Raw genomic sequence first — 20,913 nt, forward strand, 5'->3', positions numbered from 1 at the left:
ATATCTTTCACATATTAGTATGTAAGACAAAAATAGAGAAAATAGTAAAGTGGGAGTCATTCTTTATTCCAAGAAAGCAGTCGAGATATGGAAGAGTGTAATTCATTTTAAGCGTGTTACATTTCTGAGATATCTACCATACAAGTCAAAACAAACGAAGAAGTCACATTTGTGTGAATCACATTGAAATCCATGGGTACCATAAACCTTCCTCATGCTACAGATGCTACACTCCAACTTGTTGGTTAGTTGATACAAAGCAGGGTGTTGGTGAAGCGTCATGCCATCATATCGCTGTCCAAACTCCCTGATTTTCTGCGACCAGGCCGACAAGATCCGCTCCCGTTGAGGATGGCTTGTAGAATACCCAAAATCGCTGCCCAAACTTGATGTTCCGAAACCATCCCAGCGCGGTTGGCAAGCATTCAGGATGGATTGAAGCATCGCAGCCTCGGCAGTGATACATCCAAGTCTTGGGATTCATCTCCTGTTCACAGAGATCGCAGTAGAATTCACTTGGATGGTTGGCGCTAGCATCGTAAATTAATTTACAACGGAAGTCATTTTTGGTGTTTACACCCATAGACAGTCTGTCCGGTGAAGATGTATTCATGGCAGACTTCACATGTTGCTCGGGCTTCTCCGGTCACATTGGCTACCGTGAGATTGAGTTCGTGTGGATGGAGGAAATGATGAAGAAACACCTCACTCTTCACTTGCTCAATATCACTCATCTTCTCTCTCTTTTTTTTCTTTTTTTTTTCCAACTCTCAACAAAAAGACTGCGTTTTGTGTGTAAATTAGTACTCCCTCCGTCCCGGCTAAGATGACACATTGCTTAGCCGGCACGAGATTTTAGGAGTTATTGGTTAAAGTGTTTAATTTGAGAGAGAGAAGGTGGGGGTAAATATTTTAATAGGAGTGAGAGAAAATGGTTGAGTGTATTAATTGGAGAGAGAAAATTACCAAAAAAGGAAATGTGTCATATTAGTTGGGACAAACTAAAAAGGAAAACATGTCATCTTAAGCGGGACAAAGGGAGTACTATATATAGGATATGTTTAGATAGACACTAATATGCCTTGTACTTCACCAAAGTACTATATTAATCATAATGAATTCCACAAGATTAGAATATTGTAAACTTCACATCTCATCAAAGAATATCGTCTAATTGAACAAATTGTTTTTCCTAATCATTTCTATTTTACGAATTAAGATTGTAGTTCAAATATTTGTTTGGTAGTTTCTTGTCCTCAACTTTTCGTTTGGTTTATTTTAGTCCGAAAGTAACGAAGCCGATAAGTTTTGATTAGCAATTAACGGCGGCATTGCATTGCTGGATCAACGCTGAACATCTAGTCGAGGTCGAAGTAGAGTCCATCAAAATCATAAATCTTTGGATGAATGGCTCGCGATGGATACAATTTGTTTATTTTAGAAAATTTAATTAAACGTAGTGTGTTAAGTTAATCAAACACTATGTTGTAAAAATAAAACTATTGTAAATTAAATTACTCTCCGTCCTCTATTAATTGTCCACTTTTGTCATTTTCGTTCGTCTCTCGTTAATTGTCCACTTTCACTTTTACCATAAATAGTAAGTAGGCTCCACATTCTACTAACTTATTTCACTCACATTTTATTATAGAACCAATAAATAAAAGTATGACTCATATTCCACTAACTTTTTTAACCTACTATCCTTTAGGGCATCCACAGTGGGACGGACTATAGCCCGCCCTAAGCCACGCCCTATGCACCGCCACATCAACATTTTATCATCCGCTACTTCCACCTGCAATGGGACGGACTATAGCCCGCCCTAAGCCACACTCTAAGCATTTTACTTCTATTTTGTATTTATACAATTTATGAAAATATGTCAAACAAAATAAATAAATAAAAACCACACAATTAAGACAAATCCTACATTTAATTAATTAAAAAAAAGTTACAAAATAAGAAATAAAAAAAAGTTACAAACTATGAAATTAAAAGTGCACTAAATCCGGTCTAGAGTAGTCCCAATCTGCGGCTGAGGCCATCGAACATCGGACTATTCGGACTTGGGTAATCTCCGGGATTCATTTTGTTTGAAGTGTAGAATATGTAGTGTGAATTTGAGAGTGAAAGAAGTGAAAAATGAGTGAAAAGAGTGAGAATATATATAGGTTTTGAAAATTAATTAAAATAAATTAAAAATAAAAAACGCGTCGCATCGTCCGCGCTTCGTCTGCGGACTATCGATCGGGCGGACGATGCATCGTCCGTCCCACTGTGGATGGCCTTACATTTGTTAAAACCCTGTGCCGAAATCAAAGTGGACAATTAATAGGGGACTGAGGGAGTACTGTTTTCATCCTAAATTTATATTCCCGGTTTGACTTCGTACAAGGTTAAAAATTGTGAAGAAAAATGGTAGGAGAATATAGTAGAATTTTAGTCTCTCCCTTCCTCTGTAATTAACAATTAGAAATTAAAAATGACACGGATTCTCATTGGTAGTCTCTTACTTTTATTATTCAAAACTCCAACATTGTGAGAGTTACTGAACTAAGATTTCGACCATGGGCGATATGCATCAAATTAGATTCCACAAGGTTAGAATATCATAAACTTCACGTGTGAGTAAAGAATATCCAAAAGAAATTGTTTTTGCCTTAGAATTTCTTTTAGCATCGCCTTCTTTTGTGTTGCTTTTAGAATATGTATATGAGAAGCTGAAACCTTTACTACGTAGTGATTTGCGAGAACAACAAGGCAAACTTAGATCTCTTAAACTAACATGCGTACGAGGAAACTTACAGATGATGATTTTATACCAAAAAATATGCAATAATTGTTTTTTTTTTATCATGGTTTGATACAAATACAGATGATGATTTGAAAACAACTTTTGATGAATATGGAGTAATCACTAGTGTTGTATGTTTTGGATTTGTAAATTTTGAGTATGCTGATGATGCTGCCAAAGCTGTTGAAGCTCTAAACGGAAAGAAATTTGATGACAAGGAATGGTAGAAGTCGGAGAGAGTGCTTTTAGATTCATGTCAAATTTATTCTTATTTCACATCAAATAGTACTATATGACATTGAATTAGTAATATAACTTTATATTACAGGATAATAAAAGATAGATGTAAGACATAGAGAAGTTAGTAAGTAGGAGTAATTCTTCATTTGAAGTGTGTTTGATTTTGGAGATATCTAGCACACAGGTCAAAACATACGAAGAAGTCACATTTGTGTGAGTCACACTGAAATCCATGGGTACCATAAACCTTCCTTACGCCGCATATGCTGCAGCCTAACTTATTGGTTAGTTGATACGCGACAGGGTATTCGTGAAGCGTCACGCCATCATATCGCTCCGCAAACTCCGTGATGCTCTCAAACCAGGCCGACAAGATCCTCGACCGTCGAGGAAAGGATGCAGAAATCCCGATATTGTGTTTGTGAAATGCCCCGATAACGTATCGCTGCCCAAACTTGATGTTCCGACACCATCCCAGCACGGTTGGCAAGCACTTGGGATGGATTGAAGCATCGCAGCCTCGGCAGTGATACATCCAAGTCTTGGGATTCATCTCCTGTTCACATAGATCGCAGTAGAACTCACTTGGATGGTTGGCGCTAGCATCGTACGTCAGTGGCAGCGGGTGCTTATCCCATCTACAGTTATTCACTTGTGCCGGCAGCAGCGCACACCGTGAATGCAATACGATATCGCAGACATCACATCTGTAGCAGACATAGCCACTTGTAGGATCATCACACGCCCTGCACATGCGCGGAATGTTCCTTTTCCCCTTGGTCGACATCACTTCCATGAGCTGAAGGTTGAGATTGTGACGCGGGTGAGCTGCGTGTCTTATGGTGTTGGGCAGACAAAAGCACTTTATATCTACTTTGAAGTTGCACTGTTTGCAACAATATACGAGTCCATTTGTGTCGAACCTACAAATGTTGCAGCGAACAAAGTTGAGTTTGGGACACATTTGAAGGGTTAGGATGTGATTAGGTTGGGGGTGGAGTGGATGACCGGAGAACCCAAATGGTAATAGATAGCATGCTAAGTGGAGAAAGTATTCGCATTCGCCACAACTTATGTATTCACTTGATGATGAAATAGGTGCGGTGCATCCATCACATACCAATTTGGACTTAAACCCATACTTAAGATCGTCATCATCTTCATCCTTTTCTTCTTGGTTATGACACGGTGAAGATGAGATTATACGTAACCGATGATCGGGGTTATGGAATTCATTTTTGCATTTGACGAACTCATCAACATTAGAGATGGGTGTCATTCCTAATTTCCTAACAAATGGTACAATAACCTCTTCCGCTATGTCATTTATGGGACATACAACGACATCCGGATCCACATCAACAGTGTCCCTAAGAATAAATAATTCAATTAAAATAATTCCAATTTAAAGAAACTAATAACATGGTAATTAATTTAAGATACAACAATATTTGGACTTATGCTTCAATAATTACTCAAAATGAATTCAAGACATTTTAACCTGTCTCTCGTCTTACTCCATCAATTGTTGGACGTCATAAACTGCAGCTACATTGATCACAATACACACAGTCCACACATACGACATGTAGTGTGTGTATATAGTGTTTTATGGATGTGTGTGTATGTGCAGTGTGTATTATGTGTGTCATGTGTGCGCTATGTGTGTATTTAGTAATTATGTGCAATGTGTGTATTGTGTGTTCGCACAATTTTTCAAATTCAACTCCATACCATGCAAACAATTTGGAATTGAATTATATTCCTTTCGATTTAATTCTAGAGAATTCCAATCCCAATTCCAATTTGATTTTAATTTTCGTGTACCAAACGAACCCTGGATCAATTTTGTGTTTCCACATTGCGATGAAGGTCTAAATCTCAGTCCGTGTACCAAAGAAAACTAACTTTCAACAACATAACAAAAAAACATATCTGCAACACAGCACGGCTAATGCACTAAATTATGGAGTAATGCATAAAACCTGATAGTATATGAAGAATGAGGGATCTTACTTGATGAGGGAAGATGTAGTGGCACAATTGATATGGGCAACATATCTGCAAATCCCACAATGATAGACCCAATTATAAGGGGACAAGTCCTTGTAACACACATCACACTTGAAACGGTACTTGATATATTCAAGCGGGAGGCGATAAGCAAGGGAGAGCGGGTGGCCGTGGAGGTGGCCGCAGTCGAAGGCAGCAGGCAAGGCCGCACAGCTCTCATTGATGCAGTACGGACAAGCGGTGCAGATGTAGGAGTTCCCTCTGTGTGCGGTGCCACAAGCATCGCACATCAACAAGGCATCCGGCCTCCGCAGCAGCGTGAGGTCGTGGCGCGGATGGCTGGGGTGTTTGGTGAAGCTGGCCTCGCCCATCACATCCATGCTATGCGCGCACCCTATGTGGATGTAGAAATTGCAGCTGCTGCAGCTGTACCCTTTCCCTCCTCTGATCATAAGTGTGCACACTGCACATGATGGGGGAATCAACATTGGTACATCCCACGTGTGTACATCACTTGAATAAGGGAGTTTTTTTTGGATGAGGGAGTGTTGAGGGTGGGAGGAGAGACTGATCTCTCGCGGCATTTCTGCGCATTCTTTGTGTAATGCTATGCGGCCGCTGCTGCAGTTGTCGTGGCTGCATCTGTAGATCGCGTCTCTGGAGAAGATGTCACACCCACAGACGTCGCACCGTTGCTGGTCGTCTCCAGTCGCATCAGCTACAGTGAGGATGAGTGGGTGTTGATGGAGGAAATGATGAAGAATCACCTCACTCTTCATAACATTCTCACTCATGATCCTACCTCTCTTTTTTTTTTTCTATTTCCAAACTCTCAACAAACAAATTCTAGTATGTGTGTATTTTGATGAATTGAGTTTTCCATGAGTTTAGCATTTACTTATATACTCACATACCTTGTCCTTCACCAAAGTACACTAATTATTCATCATCCACAAGATTAGAATATTATAAACTTGGTGTGTCATCAAAGAATATCTTAAACAAATTATTTTTCATAAATTTTGACCCAGAATAATGAACCTAATCAACGGTGGCGTGGCATTGCTCGTAAAGTGGTGCAAGGTTGGTCATCTTCTGTTGTGGATCAACGTTGAACTTCTGGTCAAGGTCAAAGTAGAGTCCATCGAAATCTTAAGATCTTGGATGAATGGTCGATGGATATAATTTGCTTGTTTTAGAAACTAATTTAATACAAACTCTATTAGTCCAAAATTTATATTTCTGGTTTGACAGCTTGGTGCAAGGTAAGAAATTGTGAAGAAAAATGGTGGAAGAAGATAGTTGAATGCGAGTCTCACTTTTAAATACTTCCTTTATCAGTTAATAATTAGAAATTAAAAATGACATGGATTCTCATTGGTCGTCTCTTGCTTTTATTATTAGTAACTCCAACAAACATACGCGTTTGAGATTTGATGAACTAAGATTTCGGCCATGTGCGAATTTTATCAGATTAAATTCCACAAGGTTAGAATATTATAAACTTCACGTCACGTGTGAGTAAGGAATATCCAAAAGAAATTGTTTTTGCCTAAGAATTTCTTTTAGTTTGTGTTGCTTTTAGAATATATGTACATGAGAAACTGAAAACTTTACTGCTTGGTTATTTGCGAGAACAACAAGGCTAAAATTTAGATCTTTCAAAATTCAAATTAACATACGAGAATAAGCTGAATACGCAAACCACTAAATTAAAAACAAATAAACATGTCATTAGCTACGGAAACTTAAAGGCTTAAACGAAATGGTCCGAGTTAGCAATGGCATGAACACAATTATATTAAATTACTAGAGATTAAAGTGGAGCTAGTGACTTGACTGAACTTAGGTAATCAGAAAGTTTGAAGGGGAATTGTCACATTGGAACACGAGGTGATGAGAGAACCACAAACGGAACCAACAAACAACAGGCAAGAGGCAACAACTCTTTTCACGTCTCTTGTGATCTCCTTTTATGTAGCTCGATTAACTTGTCCAAGCAGTAGCCTACATTTATATGTACCCTCATGGTCTGGGGATGTTATTAGTTAGTACATTAGTGATGACATGACACATAAGACCAATATTTACTTATATTACCCCCATCTACGAAAAATAGTTTTGATAGTGAGTGATACGAGTCATATTATATTCATGAGCATGCACATCGAATGATAGAAGTCATATCAGAAAATTCTGACGAACATTCCACACGCAGAAGCAAATATACCAAAACATAGGAAAAGATTAGCTATTTACCAGTAATATACTTGACCAATAAACTTTTATATAAATAAAAAGAAAGGTAAACAAGGGAATGTTAAGGAAGGGAAAACTATTCCAATGCAAATGGCATTTCTACTTGTAAATTTTAGTCAATCAATGGCGTGTATGACATTTTTGTGCTTAGCACCACACGTTACCGAACACATGAAGAAGTCACAATTCTGTGAAGCACATTGAAATCCTTGGGTTCCATAAACCTTCCTTCGCCCACAAACGTTGCACTGCAGCTTATTGGTTAGTTGATGGACGACAGGGTGTTGGTGAAGTGCCCCGACATCATATCGCTGCCCAAACTTGAAGTTCCGATACCGGCCCCCCACTGTCTTGAGGCAGCTGGGATGGATGGAAACATCGCAGTCTCGGCAGTGATACATCCCGCTCCTGGGATGCATCTTTCTTTCACAGACTTCGCAATAGAAGTCACTGGGATGGTTGGCTGCAGCGTTGAACGTCAGCGGCAGCGGATGCTTATCCCATCTGCGATTACTCACTTGCGCGGGCAGCAACGCACACTTAGAATGAAATATGATTTGGCAGACATCGCATGCGTAACAGGCAGGGCCATATGCCTGATCACTACATGCGCAGCATTTGAGTCCCCAGTAGATTGTCCTTGACGTGGGCCGGTTGAGATGATGTGGGTGGGATGCGTGTTTGATGGTGCCGGGCAGAGAAACGCATTTGATATCTATTCGGAAGTTGCACTCTTTGGCTTTACACCCATAGAAGAGCCCATTTGTAGAGTCCCAACAGACCCTGCAGTAAACATAGTCGACTTTGGGACACATTTGAAGGGTTAAGATGTGATCATGTTCGGGATGGAGTGGATGACAGCTGAGCTCCGCTGGTAATTTGAAACAAGCTAAGTGGAGAAAGAAACTGCATTCACCACAACTTATGTAATTTGACCACCATGAAATTGGATCGGTGCATCCATCACATACTATTTGAGACCCACACTTAAGTTCAGCGTCGTCGTCATCGTCATCATCATCATTATTATTTTCTCCTTCTTCTTCTTCTTCTTCTTCTTCATCATCATGCAGTGATACTGAGATTAAACGTAACTGATGCTCAGGATTATGGAGTTTATATTTGCCTTTCAGCAAATCATTATCATTGCAAATCACAGTTGCTCCTAATTTCTTAACAAAAGCTCCAATGATCACATCTCCCGCTATGTCATTTGAGGGCAACGCAAGGACATCTCCATCATTATTGCTCCTACCAAAAACAATTCAAATATACTGTATATTTAATTTATTCTAGTTAATGGAGTAAGATAGCTAAAAGACACTCAAAATTCATGATTCGGTTGCCAATTGAGGAGGAAAAAAACTCTCAAAACGTGTTTCACTATATTTTTTTCCAATTTAATGAAACAATGTTATTTTATATATCACCAAAAGACTAACGTTTTATATACGGATGGAAAAAAAATATTAACTTGGTCATTTTATTTTACTATATTCCAATTTCAAGTCTTATAAGATCGATCAAACTTTGTGATTTGAATGACTATGTGCCTTATTATATGTAATGTATGTCTGAATCTCGTCTCTAAACTTGTGCAATGAAATACCAGCGACAAAGTTGCATATTATCAAATACTCCCTCCAATCCCCAATAATTTGTCATTATTTGATCCGGCAAGGGTTTTAAAAAATGTAATAAAAAGTGGGTTGAGAAAGTTAGTGGTAGGTGTGTCCTATTTTTATACTCTCTCCGTCCGCCATTAGGAGTCTCATTTCTTGGCGGCACGGGTTTTAAGAAATGTTAAGAAAAGTGATTGGAAAAAAGTTAGTATAATAGGGGTCTCACATGCATATATTAGTTTTAAATGGAAGGTGAGACCCTATTACTATTTATGGTGAAAGTGAACCGGGACTCCTATTTACAGACGAAGGGAGTACTATATTAGTTATATACTACCTCTGTCCCCCAAAATTTGCTATACTTTGACCCGACACGGGTTTTAAGAAATGTAATGGAAAGTGAGTTGTAAAAGTTGGTGGGATGTGGGTCCTACTTTTAAAGTATTAGTTTTATAATAAAATATGAGTAGGAATGAGTTAGTGGAATATGGGGTCCACTACCAAAAATGGTAAAAGTGAAGTGTATCAAATTTTAAGGGACAGACCGAAATAGTAAACTGTATCAAATTTTAAGGGACAGAGGTAGTAATAAAATGTGAGTGAGAATGAGTTAGTGGAATATGGAGCCTATTACCAAAAATGGTAAAAGTGAAAGGTGACAAATTTTTGGGACGGACGAAAATGGAAATAAGTGACAAATTTTCAGGGACAGAGGGAGCAGTATTATAGACTAGTATAATTTGGAATTTAAAGTGCAATCAATTACCTCTACAAAAATGCAATTCAAAATAAGAAAGAATGTGGAATCTTACCTGATGGGGGGAGATAGTGTGGAGGCGCAGTTGATATGGACAACATATCTGCAGATGACACAATGATAGACCCAATAATAAGGAAAAAATCGCTTGAAACACACATCACACCTGAATCCGCACTCGATATATTCTTGTGGAAGACGGTAAGCAAGGGAGAGAGGGTGGTCGTGGAGAAGGCGGTTGGTGGTGGGGCCCAAGGCGGCACAGCTCTCGTTGATGCAGTACTGGCAAGTGGTGCAGATATAGGAGTTCCCTGGGTGTATGACTCCACAAGCATCGCACCTGATGGAGGCGCCACGGCCCGGCTTCCACAACAGCTTTAGGTCATGTTGTGGATGGCTGGGATGTTTGGTGAAGCTGCTTCGCTCGCCCATCATGTCCATGCTGTGCGCGCACTTTACGTGGATATGGAATTTGCACGAGTGGGGGCTACTGCACGAGTACACAATCTCTGTAATCCGATGTCGACATACTGAACATGTTGGCCTGCGACTAAAAGGATACACTCGTCGTTGGATGAGGGAGTGTTGAGGGTGGAAGGCGTGAGTGATCTCTCGCGGCATTTCTGCGCATTCTTCGTGTAAATACATATAGTAATAGCACCCCTTTGTATTGCATTTGTAGATCCTCTCTCCGGGGAAGATAGCCTCCTCGCAGCCATAACATCTTTCACCAAAACATGTTTGGGTGAGAATGAGTGGATAATGATGGAGGGGATGTTGGAGCAACTCATTCTTTCCATTCTCACTCATCCTCTCTCTTTCTTTTCTTCTTCGAATAGTGCGTGTGTGTGTGTTTTGATGAATTTGCAGCTGAAATTACTATCTACGTACATACTTATACTTACAAATCTTGCTCCTTACCAAAGTGATATAAGGGACCACTTGAAAGTATTTATCAGAATGAATCCCACAAGGTTAGAATATTATAAACTTCACTTAGCAGCAAAGAATATCCAAAAGAAATCATTTTTGCCTAAGAATTTATTCACGATGATTAACATAGCTAGAGTGGATGATTTATTCTTCAATTTTGTAAACTGTGGCTTATTTAGTTATATGTATTGAATTGAGTTAGATTCAGGTCTAATGAATAAACATGTTCTCATTTTCGGGTTTTCATTAGAATTTGAATTTTCTTGACTTGCTATTGCATAATCACAATCATTTGGGCTTAATTAAGCTTGTTGTTCATTCATATTTCATTTGTCTTCTTACAAAGGAAAATGTTGTTTGTACTGTTCATATACTTAGAAGGCATATTAGATTGGTTATGTTAGGGATAACAAAAGTAATCATGAATATAAAAATAAATTATGAAATATTTATCCAATTATATTCCATACAATGTGTATCTACATTTAGGAGAGGTAGGCTATGCCTAACTAAAGAGTTTTAGGGTTAATATCCCATTTTTTATTGTTTTTTAATATGTTCGCCAATAAATGTTCATTTTCACTTTTATTATTTTTGATAAGAGAATAACGCATTTCCCTAACTCATTCTACTCGCATTTTATTATAAAATCAATATATAAAAGTATGATCCCCTTCCACTATCTTCTTTCTCCATTTTCTTTCATAAAGTCAAACAATTCTTAAAACCCGCATTGATCAAAATTAAGACATTTATTGGCAGACAGATGGAGTACTATATTAATTGTTTAGAATAATACAATGGGAGATCGTATATAAATATATAGACCAAAACAACAAAACCTAATTCAAGACATAATAGGGTTCTAGTTCAATCAATTTGATAGGGTAAATAACTCCTTTATGTTGGAGTTATCTGACCTAAAATGTGTATTATTATCATGTGTCGTCTTATCTGTCTTTCCCGTGTAAACACCCAACATTGTAAAGAAACAAATTGAATGCAAAGACCCACTTTTACTTACCCCGCGTGGACTTTTCATTGCAAAAGATAGACCATAGTCACTTAAAATGCAAAGGGACAGACTGATCTCCAGCGGCATTTCTGCGCATTTTTGGTGTAATGTTAGGTCGTCGCCACAGTTGTCATCGCTGCATTTGTAGACAATCTGTCCGAAGAAGGTGTAGTCATGGCAGACTTCACATTTTGGTCCACTGACATTGTCTACGGTGAGATTGAGTGCGTGTGGATGGACAGAATGATGAAGAAACACCTCACTCTTCACTTGCTCAATATCACTCATCTTCTCTCTTTTTTTTTTCTTTTTTTTTTGTTTCAAACTCTCAGCAAAAAGACTGCGTCTTGTGTGTGTGAATTGATGATAATTAAGATTTCAATCTTAATTAGTACTATATATAGAATGTGTTTAGATAGACACTAATATGCCTTGTACTTCACTAAAGTACTATATTAATCATAATGAATTCCACAAGATTAGAATATTGTAAACTTCACGTCTCATCAAAGAATATCATCTTAAACAATTTGTTTTTCCTAATCATTTCTATTTTACGATTGTAGTTCAAAATATTTGTTTGGTACTTTCTGGTCCTCAACTTTTCGTTTGGTTTATTTTAGCAATTAACGGCGGCATTGCATTGCTGGTAAAGAGGTGCCAGGTTGGTCATCTTCTAGTCAAAATCATAAATCTTGGATGAATGGCTCGATGGATACAATTTGTTTATTCCCGGTTTGACTTCGTAAAACGTTAACAATTGTGAAGAAAAATGGGTGGAAGAAGATAGTGGAATGTGAGTCTCTCCCTTCCTCCGTCAACAATTAGAAATAAAAAATGACACGGATTCTCATTGGTCGTCTCTTACTTTTATTATTCGAAACTCCAACAAACAGGCGCGTGTGTGAGATTTGCTGAACTAAGATTTCAACCATGGGCGATATGTATCAGATTAAATCCCACAAGGTTAGAATATCTTAAACTTCACGTGTGAGTAAAGAATATCCAAAAGAAATTGTTTTTGCCTTAGAATTTCTTTTAGAATCGCCTTCTTTTGCATTTGAGATACTTTCTGTTGGTTTGCAATTACTTTTCTGAATTAATCCTAGTTCGTTGGTTTTTGCAATTTCTCTTTGGGTACTGGTGTCCTATTATTTTTGGTTGTTTTATTATTATCAAATTATTATATACTCTCATCTCATTTATAAGCCTAGTGGAGATAAGACTCCAATCTAAAATATTAGCATTTCAAGAGAGGATTCATAGGAGAGTAGTCAGCAAATATAATGGCAAACTGAGGAATGTAATCATGTCATTGGAAGTAGAATTTTCTTTACAGTGCTTTGAGATTCATGCCAAAGTAATTTTTATTTCACATCAAATAGTAGTATATGACATTGAATTCGTAATATAACTTCATATATTACAGGATAACAAAAGATAGATGTAAGACATAGAGAAGATAGTAAGTAGGAGTAATTCTTCATTTGAAGTGTGTTTGATTTTGGAGATATCTAGCACACAGGTCAAAACATACGAAGAAGTCACATTTGTGTGAGTCACACTGAAATCCATGGGTACCATAAACCTTCCTTACGCCGCATATGCTGCATCCTAACTTATTGGTTAGTTGATACGGGACAGGGTATTGGTGAAGCGTCATGCCATCATGTCGCTGCGCAAACTCCGTGATGCTCTCATACCAGGCCGACAAGATCCTCGCCCGTCGAGGAGAGGTTGCAGAAATCCCGATATTGTGTTTGTGAAATGCCCCGATAATATATCGCTGCCCAAACTTGATGTTCCGAGACCATCCCAACGCATTTGGCAAGCACGCAGGGTGGACAGAAGCATCACAGCCTCGGCAGTGATACATCCATGTCTTGGGATTCATCTCCTTTTCACAGAGTTCGCAGTAGAATTCACTGGGATGGTTGGCGGTAGCGTCAAAAGTCAGCGGCAGCGGGTGCTTATCCCATCTACGATTACTCACTTGTGACGGCAGCAGCGCACACCATGAATGCAGTATGATATCGCAGACCTCACATCTGTAGCAGAAACCACCATATGTATCTTCACCACACGCGCTGCACATGTACCATTTCCCCCTCGTCCTCTGTTGTGTGAGCAGGTTGAGATTGTGGCGCGGGTGAGCCGCGTGTCTTATGGTGTCGGGCAGACAAAAGCACTTTATATCTACTATGAAGTCGCACTGTTTGCACCAATATACAAGTCCATTTGTGTCGAACCTACAGATGTTGCAGCGAACAAAGTTGAGTTCGGGACACATTTGAAGGGTTAGGATGTGATTAGGTTTGGGGTGGAGTGGATGACCGGAGAACCAAAATGGTAATTGGAAGCAAGCTAAGTGAAAAAATCTAGTCTTGGAGTTATCTATCTTAAAATATATCACTCCCTCCGTCCTGGCTAAGATCATACATTTCTTAGCTGGCATGGAATTTTAGGAGTTGTTGGTTAAAGTGTTTAATTGGAGAGAGAAAATGTGGATATAAGAATTAAAATAGAGAGAGAAAGAAAGATGAATATTATAATAATGAGAAAAAGTGGTTGGATGTATTAATTGGAGAGAGAAAGTTTCCAAAAGAGAAAATGTGTCATTTTAATTGGGAGAAAAAAAAAACATATTATCTTAAATGGGACAGAGGAAGTATGTTCTTATCATGTGTCGTCTAATCTGTCATCGTATAAAAACAAATTGAATGCAAAGACCCACTCTTTACTTACCCGGCGTAGACTTTTCATTGCAAAAGATGAACCATTGTTTTTTGGACCCAAACTCATTCAATTGCAAAAGATGAACCATTGTTTTTGGACCCAAACTCATTCAATTGCATGCACAAACATTGGTCCAGCTAAACCAAGATAATACTACACCGACCTAGAAATAGTCCATTTTTTTTTTCCATCCCACAGAAATATCTATTTATAGCAATCTTTTTATTATTCTCTTTTATTCTACAATTTACAGTATACAATTTCAACTATTTTTTCTCATTAAAACTCATAATTCCTCAAATAATCTATTTTTATGAAAAAAAAAAAAGGGAAAGAATATACAAATATTTCATCCTTTTAGGGGATTCCGAGATTCAACCTCCCAAGGAGAAAACATATGTTTATTGAATGATTTTATGCAATTTCCCATGCAAACAAAGATTACATAAAAAGATTCCCATTCTAGGAAGATACAATAAGACATGAAACTAAACAATAACAAATAACCGCATCATTATTGAACATCAGATAACATTATCGGCCTTGTAACCATTGTCAATCAAAATTACTCGAAATTGTCGGCGGCAGCGGACACCATAATGGGGCTTCTCACTCTATACTTGCCGGTTTGATCAGTCCAAATGACTGCGCCTTCTCTATGCTGAATCTCTATATCAGCCTTGTACCGAATCGTGAGAGAATAGCTCTTCGTCTCGTATTTCTTCCCAAACACCAACGTTTGAGGCTGAACTACGGCTGTCGTGTTCGCCGGCACTTCCACCGTAACCTTATACGTGGCAGCACCATCCCCTACATTCGTCACACTTCTCCGGAACCTCCGAGTCAATGTCCTCCCGATCTCTGCCTCTCGAATTAGAGCCACGAACGACGGATAATTGAGGTCGGACGACGGATTTGAGCAGTTGTAGCTCGACCTTATGATCGTCAGAGTCTGGTTGCGAGTAAAGTTCATGGAACATACCAGATTCACCAGGTCTTGCACGGAAGCATCGTAAACAAGGCCCGGATCCAACGCTCGGTTCGGGTCAACGTGACCCGACCCGATGCCCAGAGGGGAGGCGACCGAGCCGTCCTGCGCCCTGATTGGCCGGTTCGTGTTGTCCAGAGGATTGGCGGTGGTCATCATCGCAGACTGTATCGCTGCCAGGCTCCAATCGGGGTGTGCGGCTTTCAGAAGCGCCAACACCCCGGAGATGTGTGGGCACGCCATCGACGTGCCCGACATGAGATTGTAGCCAGCGGAGAGGTCGATGTTTCTGCCGATCCTGGCAGCCGGGAAGTGGGGCTGGAAGGCTGCCAGGATCAACACGCCTGGCGCCATCAGATCGGGCTTCAGGATGCCCTCGTAGGATCGCCCCGGACCTCTGGACGAGGTGTCAGAGAGAGCCGGTGCGGCTCTCGGCCCCCTCCCGAGAACTGTTTGCTGGAAATCGATGCTCGCGGTGGGGGAGGTGCTTGTCAGCGCGTAATCAGCGACTTGCTGTCCCTGCTCCGCCGTGATCACGACTCCGGGGTAAGGAAACGTGCTGAATTGGAAAATAGACGTTTCCTCGGCTATGACTATAGCTGCTTTGACGTTGGAACTGGATAAGCCTCCCATCACGGTGTCGAAATCCGTGTTTCCGATGGTGGTGTTGCAGACGATGATGGTGTTTTCCGGCGCTTCCGCCAGCTCAGCTGCGGTGCAGCCGGTTAAGCTCTGGTTGTACACGACAGGCAGGTTCCGGAGTATCGCGGTAGCAGGAAATGTGGTCCATCCGGTGATCGTTTTCCCGTTGCCAAGAGTTAAAGTACCGGCAAACCAACGATCAACGGTTCCCGAAGCGACAACCACGGCCCACGGGACTCCTTTAAATATACTTCTAACTCCACGAGTCCCGCGGTTCCCTGCGGACGTAACAAGCATGATTCCCTTCTCCCTCGCACCAAAGCCGGCTATGGCGAAAGGACTCTCGTACAGATTATTAGCACTGCTACTTATTGAAACGGAGATTATATCGACTCCGTCAGCAACGGCCTGGTCCATTCCCGCCAGCAAATCGGATTCAGTGGCTGCGGGGAAGAGGACCTTGTAGACCGCCAGTCTAGCTCGGGGAGCGACCCCCCTCGCTGTCCCGGGCGCGTAGCCGAAGAAGGAAACTCCCTCCACAATGTTTCCAGCAGCGATTGACGCCACGTGGGTGCCATGCCCAGTGTCGTCCCTTGCTGAATCTTTAAACTCCACATCCGGATTCTCTGCTCGAATTCCTTGGTTGAAGTATCTGGCTCCGATGATTTTCTTGTTGCATAGCGATGAATTGAAACCCTCACCGCCGTTGCAAGCCCCCTTCCACCTTGCGGGGATCGTAGTCATGCCGTCGTCTCTGAAGCTGGGACTCTCCGGCCAGATGCCGGAGTCGACAATGCCGATTATAACGTCTTTGCCGTAGTTGGAAGCCGGCCAGAGGCCGGAAGCACTGGTGAGGCCAAGGAACTTGGTGGAGTGTGTCGTGTCCGGCATCACGACACCATCCTTGTAGGCGGAGATGAAGCCAGCTGAGTTCTTCAAGGCTTCGAGTTCGTCTTCCGACAGCACAGCGCTGAACCCGTTGAAGGCGTGGTCATAGGTGTAGATAAGCTTGGCCTCCGAAGTTTGAGAGACTGGTCTTGATGATGATGTAAGAAGGGAAGAATACCAAAAATTGTGACTGGAAAATGCCTTGGGCATGGAGGATTTGTCCATGTGGATAATGTAAGTGGATCTTTGTGATGAAACATGATGAACTAGAAGAAACAACAGTGAGATGAGAAGATATATTCCTGCATTTAGAAACTCCATTTTCTTTGGAGTGCTATTCTGCCCACTCTGGGAAGTTGATGATTTCAAGGCACATATATGTCAAAATTAACTCTGTACTTATACTACTACTACTACTAGTTTTTATTGGGATTTGAAAAAATATCTTCTTCCCAAGTGGCTTCGATGGGTGTTAATATTATTGTCGGTAAGGGGTCACCATCTGTGTAAGTGTGTGTATGGTCGAAAATTCGCTTAAAGAATATATTTAGCTGCCATCTTTATTTTAGGAAGAACGAAGCTGAGTAGCGGAGCAGACAGTATACTAATGTTGATATGACAATATGGTTGAGTCATTATGATTTCATGAAACTATAAAAAGATTATAAACACATAAATTGACCATGAGTAGGAGTATGCTGCTAAGATATTTCTTTTTCAATAGGCGGGTCCCTACTATATTTACCTTCTTTCCTAATAATTCTCTAAGTACTACGACTATTTTTTTTAGAAGATACTCCCTCTGTCCCATTAGAAATGCAACGTTTTCCTTTTTGGGTTGTCCCACTAAAAATAAAACGTTTCCTAAAATGGAAACATTACTCTCTCTATTTTTCTCACTCTCTTACTTTACTCTCTCTTTATTAACTCACAAAACAACACTTGCATAAAATCCTGTGCCGGAAACCAAATGTTTCATATTTATTGGGACGGAGGGAGTATATATTATACTCTTTTTAAAGATAACATTTCAATTTACCACTTTCTTACTCTAATGTAATAAGAAAACAAAACCAAAGAAAAACACAAGCAAACACAGTGTTATAGTATAAACAAAAGACTAATATTTCATAGAAAATGCAACTAAACAATCAAAACACATATTTTCCTGTTCTGTGAAGGCAACTTAATCTTAAAACGTACAGGCTTCCACAAGTTAAGAAAATGAGGTCATGTTGAAATCAAGAAAACTACTCGAAATTGTCGGCTGCTGCCGACACCATAATCGGACTTCTCACTCTATACTTGCCGGTTTGGTCTGTCCAAATGACTGCACCTTCTCTATGTTGAATCTCTATATCAGCCTTATACCGAATCGTGAGCGAATACCTCTTCGCCTCGTTTTTCCTGCGAAACACCAAAGTTTGAGGCTCAACTACAGCTGTGGTGTTCACCGGCGCTTCCACCGTGACCTTATACGTGGCCACGCCATTCCCTACATTCGTCACTCTTCTCCGGAACATCCGAGTCAGCGTCCTCCCAATCTCCTCCGCCCGAATCAGAGCCACGAACGACGGATAATTGAGATCAGCCGTCGGATTCAAGCAACTGTAGCTTGACTTTATGATCGTTTGAGTTTGGTTGCGAGTGAAGTTCATGGAACACACCAGATTCACCAAGTCCTGTACAGAAGCATCGTAGACAAGACCCGGATCAAGCGCCCGGTTGGGATCAACATGGCCCGATCCAATGCCAAGTGGCGAGGCCTCTATCCCCACAAGGTCCTTTATGGGCTGCTTGTTGCTATCGAGAGGATTAGCGGTTGTCATCATCGCGGACTGTATGGCTGCAGGGCTCCAATCAGGGTGCGCGGCTTTAAGAAGGGCCGCTATACCCGAGACATGAGGGCATGCCATGGATGTGCCTGATAACAGATTGTAGTCGCTGGAGAGGTCGATGTTTCTACCGATTCTTGTCGCCATGAGCTGAGGATGGAAGGCTGCTAAGATCAACACCCCGGGTGCCATCAAGTCTGGCTTCAGTATACGCTCATAGCTTATCCCGGGGCCTCTTGACGAGTCGTCTGAAAGAGCCGGTACGCCTCTCGGCCCGTCTCTTCCTAAAATAGTCTGCTGGAAATCAATGGTTGCTGTCGGGGAAGCGCTAGTTGATGCGTAACGGATCACTTCTTCCCCTTCTTCCGGGGTAATGACAACTCCCGGTTCAGGAAATGAAGTCGATCGAAAAATCTCAGCAGTGGTTGAAGTGATGACGATACTTGCTCGGACGTTAGTACCAGGCTGGTAGAGCATCACCGTACCAAGATCTGCATTTCCGGTGTTCAGATTGCATATGAAGATACTGTCGGAAGGCGCTTCTGTGAAGAACTCGGGCGAGTCGCAAGCAGATGAGGTTTGGTTATAGACGAGCTGCAGGTTTCTGATATTGGCTCTTGCTGGAAATGTGGTCCATCCGGTGATGGTTTTTCCGTTGCCGAGAGTTAAAGTACCGGCAAACCAACGATCAACGGTTCCTGAAGCGACAACCACGGCCCACGGGACTCCTTTAAATATAGTCCTAACTCCACGAGTCCCGCGGTTCCCTGCCGACGTGCAAACCATGATCCCCTTCTCCCTCGCGCCAAAGCTGGCTATGGCGAAAGGGCTCTCGTACAGATTTTCCGCGCGGCTGCTTATTGAGACGGATATTATATCGACTCCATCTGCAACGGCCTGGTCCATTCCAGCCAGCATATCAGATTCAGCAGCTCCGAAGAAGAGGACCTTGTAGACTGCGACCCTAGCTCGGGGAGCAACCCCCCTGGCCGTTCCGGGGGCGTAGCCGAAGAAGGAAACTCCCTCCACGATGTTTCCGGCTGCAATAGACGCCACGTGGGTGCCATGGCCATCGTCGTCCCTTGCTGAATCTTTAAACTCCCGATCCGGATTCTCTGCTCGGCCTCCTTGGTTGAAGTATCTGGCTCCGATGATTTTCTTGTTGCACAGCGATGAGTTGAAATCTTCACCGCCGTTGCAAGCCCCCTTCCACCTTGCAGGGATCTCAGTCATCCCGTCGTCCTTGAAGCTGGGACTCTCCGGCCAGATACCGGTGTCGATAATGCCGATTATAACATCTTTGCCGTAGTTGGATGCCGGCCAGAGACCGGAGGCACTGGTGAGGCCAAGGAACTTGGTGGAGTGTGTCGTGTCCGGTGTCACGACACCGTCCTTGTAGGCGGAGATGAAGCCAGCTGAGTTCTTCAAGGCATCAAGTTCGTCTTCCGACAGCACAGCGCTGAATCCATGGAAGGCATGGTCGTAGGTGTAGATGAGCTTGGGCTCGGATTTGTCGGCATTTGCAGAAGTTTGAGACGTTGATTTTGATGATGTAAGAAGAGAAGAATACCAAAAATGGTGAGTGGAAAATGCCATAGGCATGGAGGATTTGTCCATGTGGATAATGTAAGTGGATCTTTGTGATGAAACATGATGAACAAGCAGAAACAGTGAGAGGAGAAGCTGAACAGCTGAATTTGGAAACTCCATTTTCAGTGAAGGACTCATCTGTTATTACAGTCCGCTCTTGAATGTTGAAAGTTGTATTGCTTTTACTAAGACAGCAAGAATTGTTGATTCCTTGGTTTGAACTTTCGATTATAATAACATTATCTATTTCGCAAGTGGCTATTATTGTCGGTAATGGAATCCAATCTGTTGGCTGCCCTCCAAAACTGGTTAAATGTTTAGCCGCCATCTTTTTGGAAGGTATCCTCACAAAATTTGGGTGTTTTTCGTATATTTCTGTTGTGTTATTATAATCATCCCACATCTAGCTTTATGACAAATACGAAACTAAAGTGAGTAATAATTTTGATGCACATATTACTAATTTTTTATACTAATGGATGATGAAATGGAGGAACAAACTGCTATCGTTTTGTTTAATACTCTCTCCATCCCGCTTTAGCAGTCCCATTGACTTTTCTGCACTCGTTTTGTAAAAATGATAATAAATAGTTAAAGT

At 41.1% G+C, this 20,913-nt stretch overlaps 4 protein-coding genes across 5 annotated transcripts; all 4 read right to left on the bottom strand.

The window, feature by feature from the left end:
* Positions 1 to 3,063: 3,063 nt before the first annotated feature.
* Positions 3,064 to 5,906, bottom strand: LOC125224456. Its single transcript, XM_048127858.1, has 2 exons — positions 5,054 to 5,906; positions 3,064 to 4,407 (listed from the first exon to the last, which is right to left on the bottom strand). Exons 1-2 carry the CDS (start codon positions 5,842 to 5,844, stop codon positions 3,180 to 3,182), a joined length of 2,019 nt encoding a protein of 672 aa, XP_047983815.1. The 5' UTR covers positions 5,845 to 5,906; the 3' UTR covers positions 3,064 to 3,179.
* Positions 5,907 to 7,315: 1,409 nt separating this feature from the next.
* On the bottom strand, positions 7,316 to 11,989 carry LOC125219283. 2 transcript variants are annotated; one of them, XM_048121221.1, is made up of 3 exons: positions 11,646 to 11,989; positions 9,744 to 10,412; positions 7,316 to 8,560 (listed from the first exon to the last, which is right to left on the bottom strand). In XM_048121221.1, the coding sequence occupies exons 2-3, from the start codon at positions 10,334 to 10,336 to the stop codon at positions 7,426 to 7,428; spliced, it is 1,728 nt and encodes a 575-aa protein (XP_047977178.1). In that variant the 5' UTR covers positions 10,337 to 10,412; positions 11,646 to 11,989; the 3' UTR covers positions 7,316 to 7,425. The 2 variants fall into 2 exon arrangements, with proteins under 2 accessions (XP_047977178.1, XP_047977176.1); XM_048121219.1 differs by having other exon boundaries at positions 9,744 to 11,989.
* A 2,756-nt stretch (positions 11,990 to 14,745) lies between these two features.
* LOC125217781 (subtilisin-like protease SBT3) lies at positions 14,746 to 17,274 on the bottom strand. The gene has a single exon (XM_048119316.1). The coding sequence runs from the start codon at positions 17,209 to 17,211 to the stop codon at positions 14,938 to 14,940; it is 2,274 nt and encodes a 757-aa protein (XP_047975273.1). The 5' UTR covers positions 17,212 to 17,274; the 3' UTR covers positions 14,746 to 14,937.
* Positions 17,275 to 17,999: 725 nt separating this feature from the next.
* On the bottom strand, positions 18,000 to 20,524 carry LOC125222279 (subtilisin-like protease SBT3). Its single transcript, XM_048124802.1, has one exon. It carries the CDS (start codon positions 20,451 to 20,453, stop codon positions 18,141 to 18,143), a length of 2,313 nt encoding a protein of 770 aa, XP_047980759.1. The 5' UTR covers positions 20,454 to 20,524; the 3' UTR covers positions 18,000 to 18,140.
* Positions 20,525 to 20,913: the final 389 nt, after the last annotated feature.

This window comes from Salvia hispanica, chromosome 4 (assembly GCF_023119035.1).
Source record: "Salvia hispanica cultivar TCC Black 2014 chromosome 4, UniMelb_Shisp_WGS_1.0, whole genome shotgun sequence".
In the NCBI taxonomy this organism is placed as follows: Eukaryota; Viridiplantae; Streptophyta; class Magnoliopsida; order Lamiales; family Lamiaceae; genus Salvia; species Salvia hispanica.

Excerpts from the sequence above, each read along its gene's own strand:
- LOC125224456 (XM_048127858.1), bottom strand. The coding sequence starts at position 5,844 with ATGAGTGAGAATGTTATGAAGAGTGAGGTGATTCTTCATCATTTCCTC. Across the intron at positions 4,408-5,053 it reads ACTACATCTTCCCTCATCAA|GGACACTGTTGATGTGGATC; the intron begins GTAAGATCCCTC and ends ATTTATTCTTAG.
- LOC125219283 (XM_048121219.1), bottom strand. The coding sequence starts at position 10,498 with ATGAGTGAGAATGGAAAGAATGAGTTGCTCCAACATCCCCTCCATCAT. Across the intron at positions 8,561-9,743 it reads ACACTATCTCCCCCCATCAG|GAGCAATAATGATGGAGATG; the intron begins GTAAGATTCCAC and ends TGTTTTTGGTAG.
- LOC125217781 (XM_048119316.1), bottom strand. The coding sequence starts at position 17,211 with ATGGAGTTTCTAAATGCAGGAATATATCTTCTCATCTCACTGTTGTTT.
- LOC125222279 (XM_048124802.1), bottom strand. The coding sequence starts at position 20,453 with ATGAGTCCTTCACTGAAAATGGAGTTTCCAAATTCAGCTGTTCAGCTT.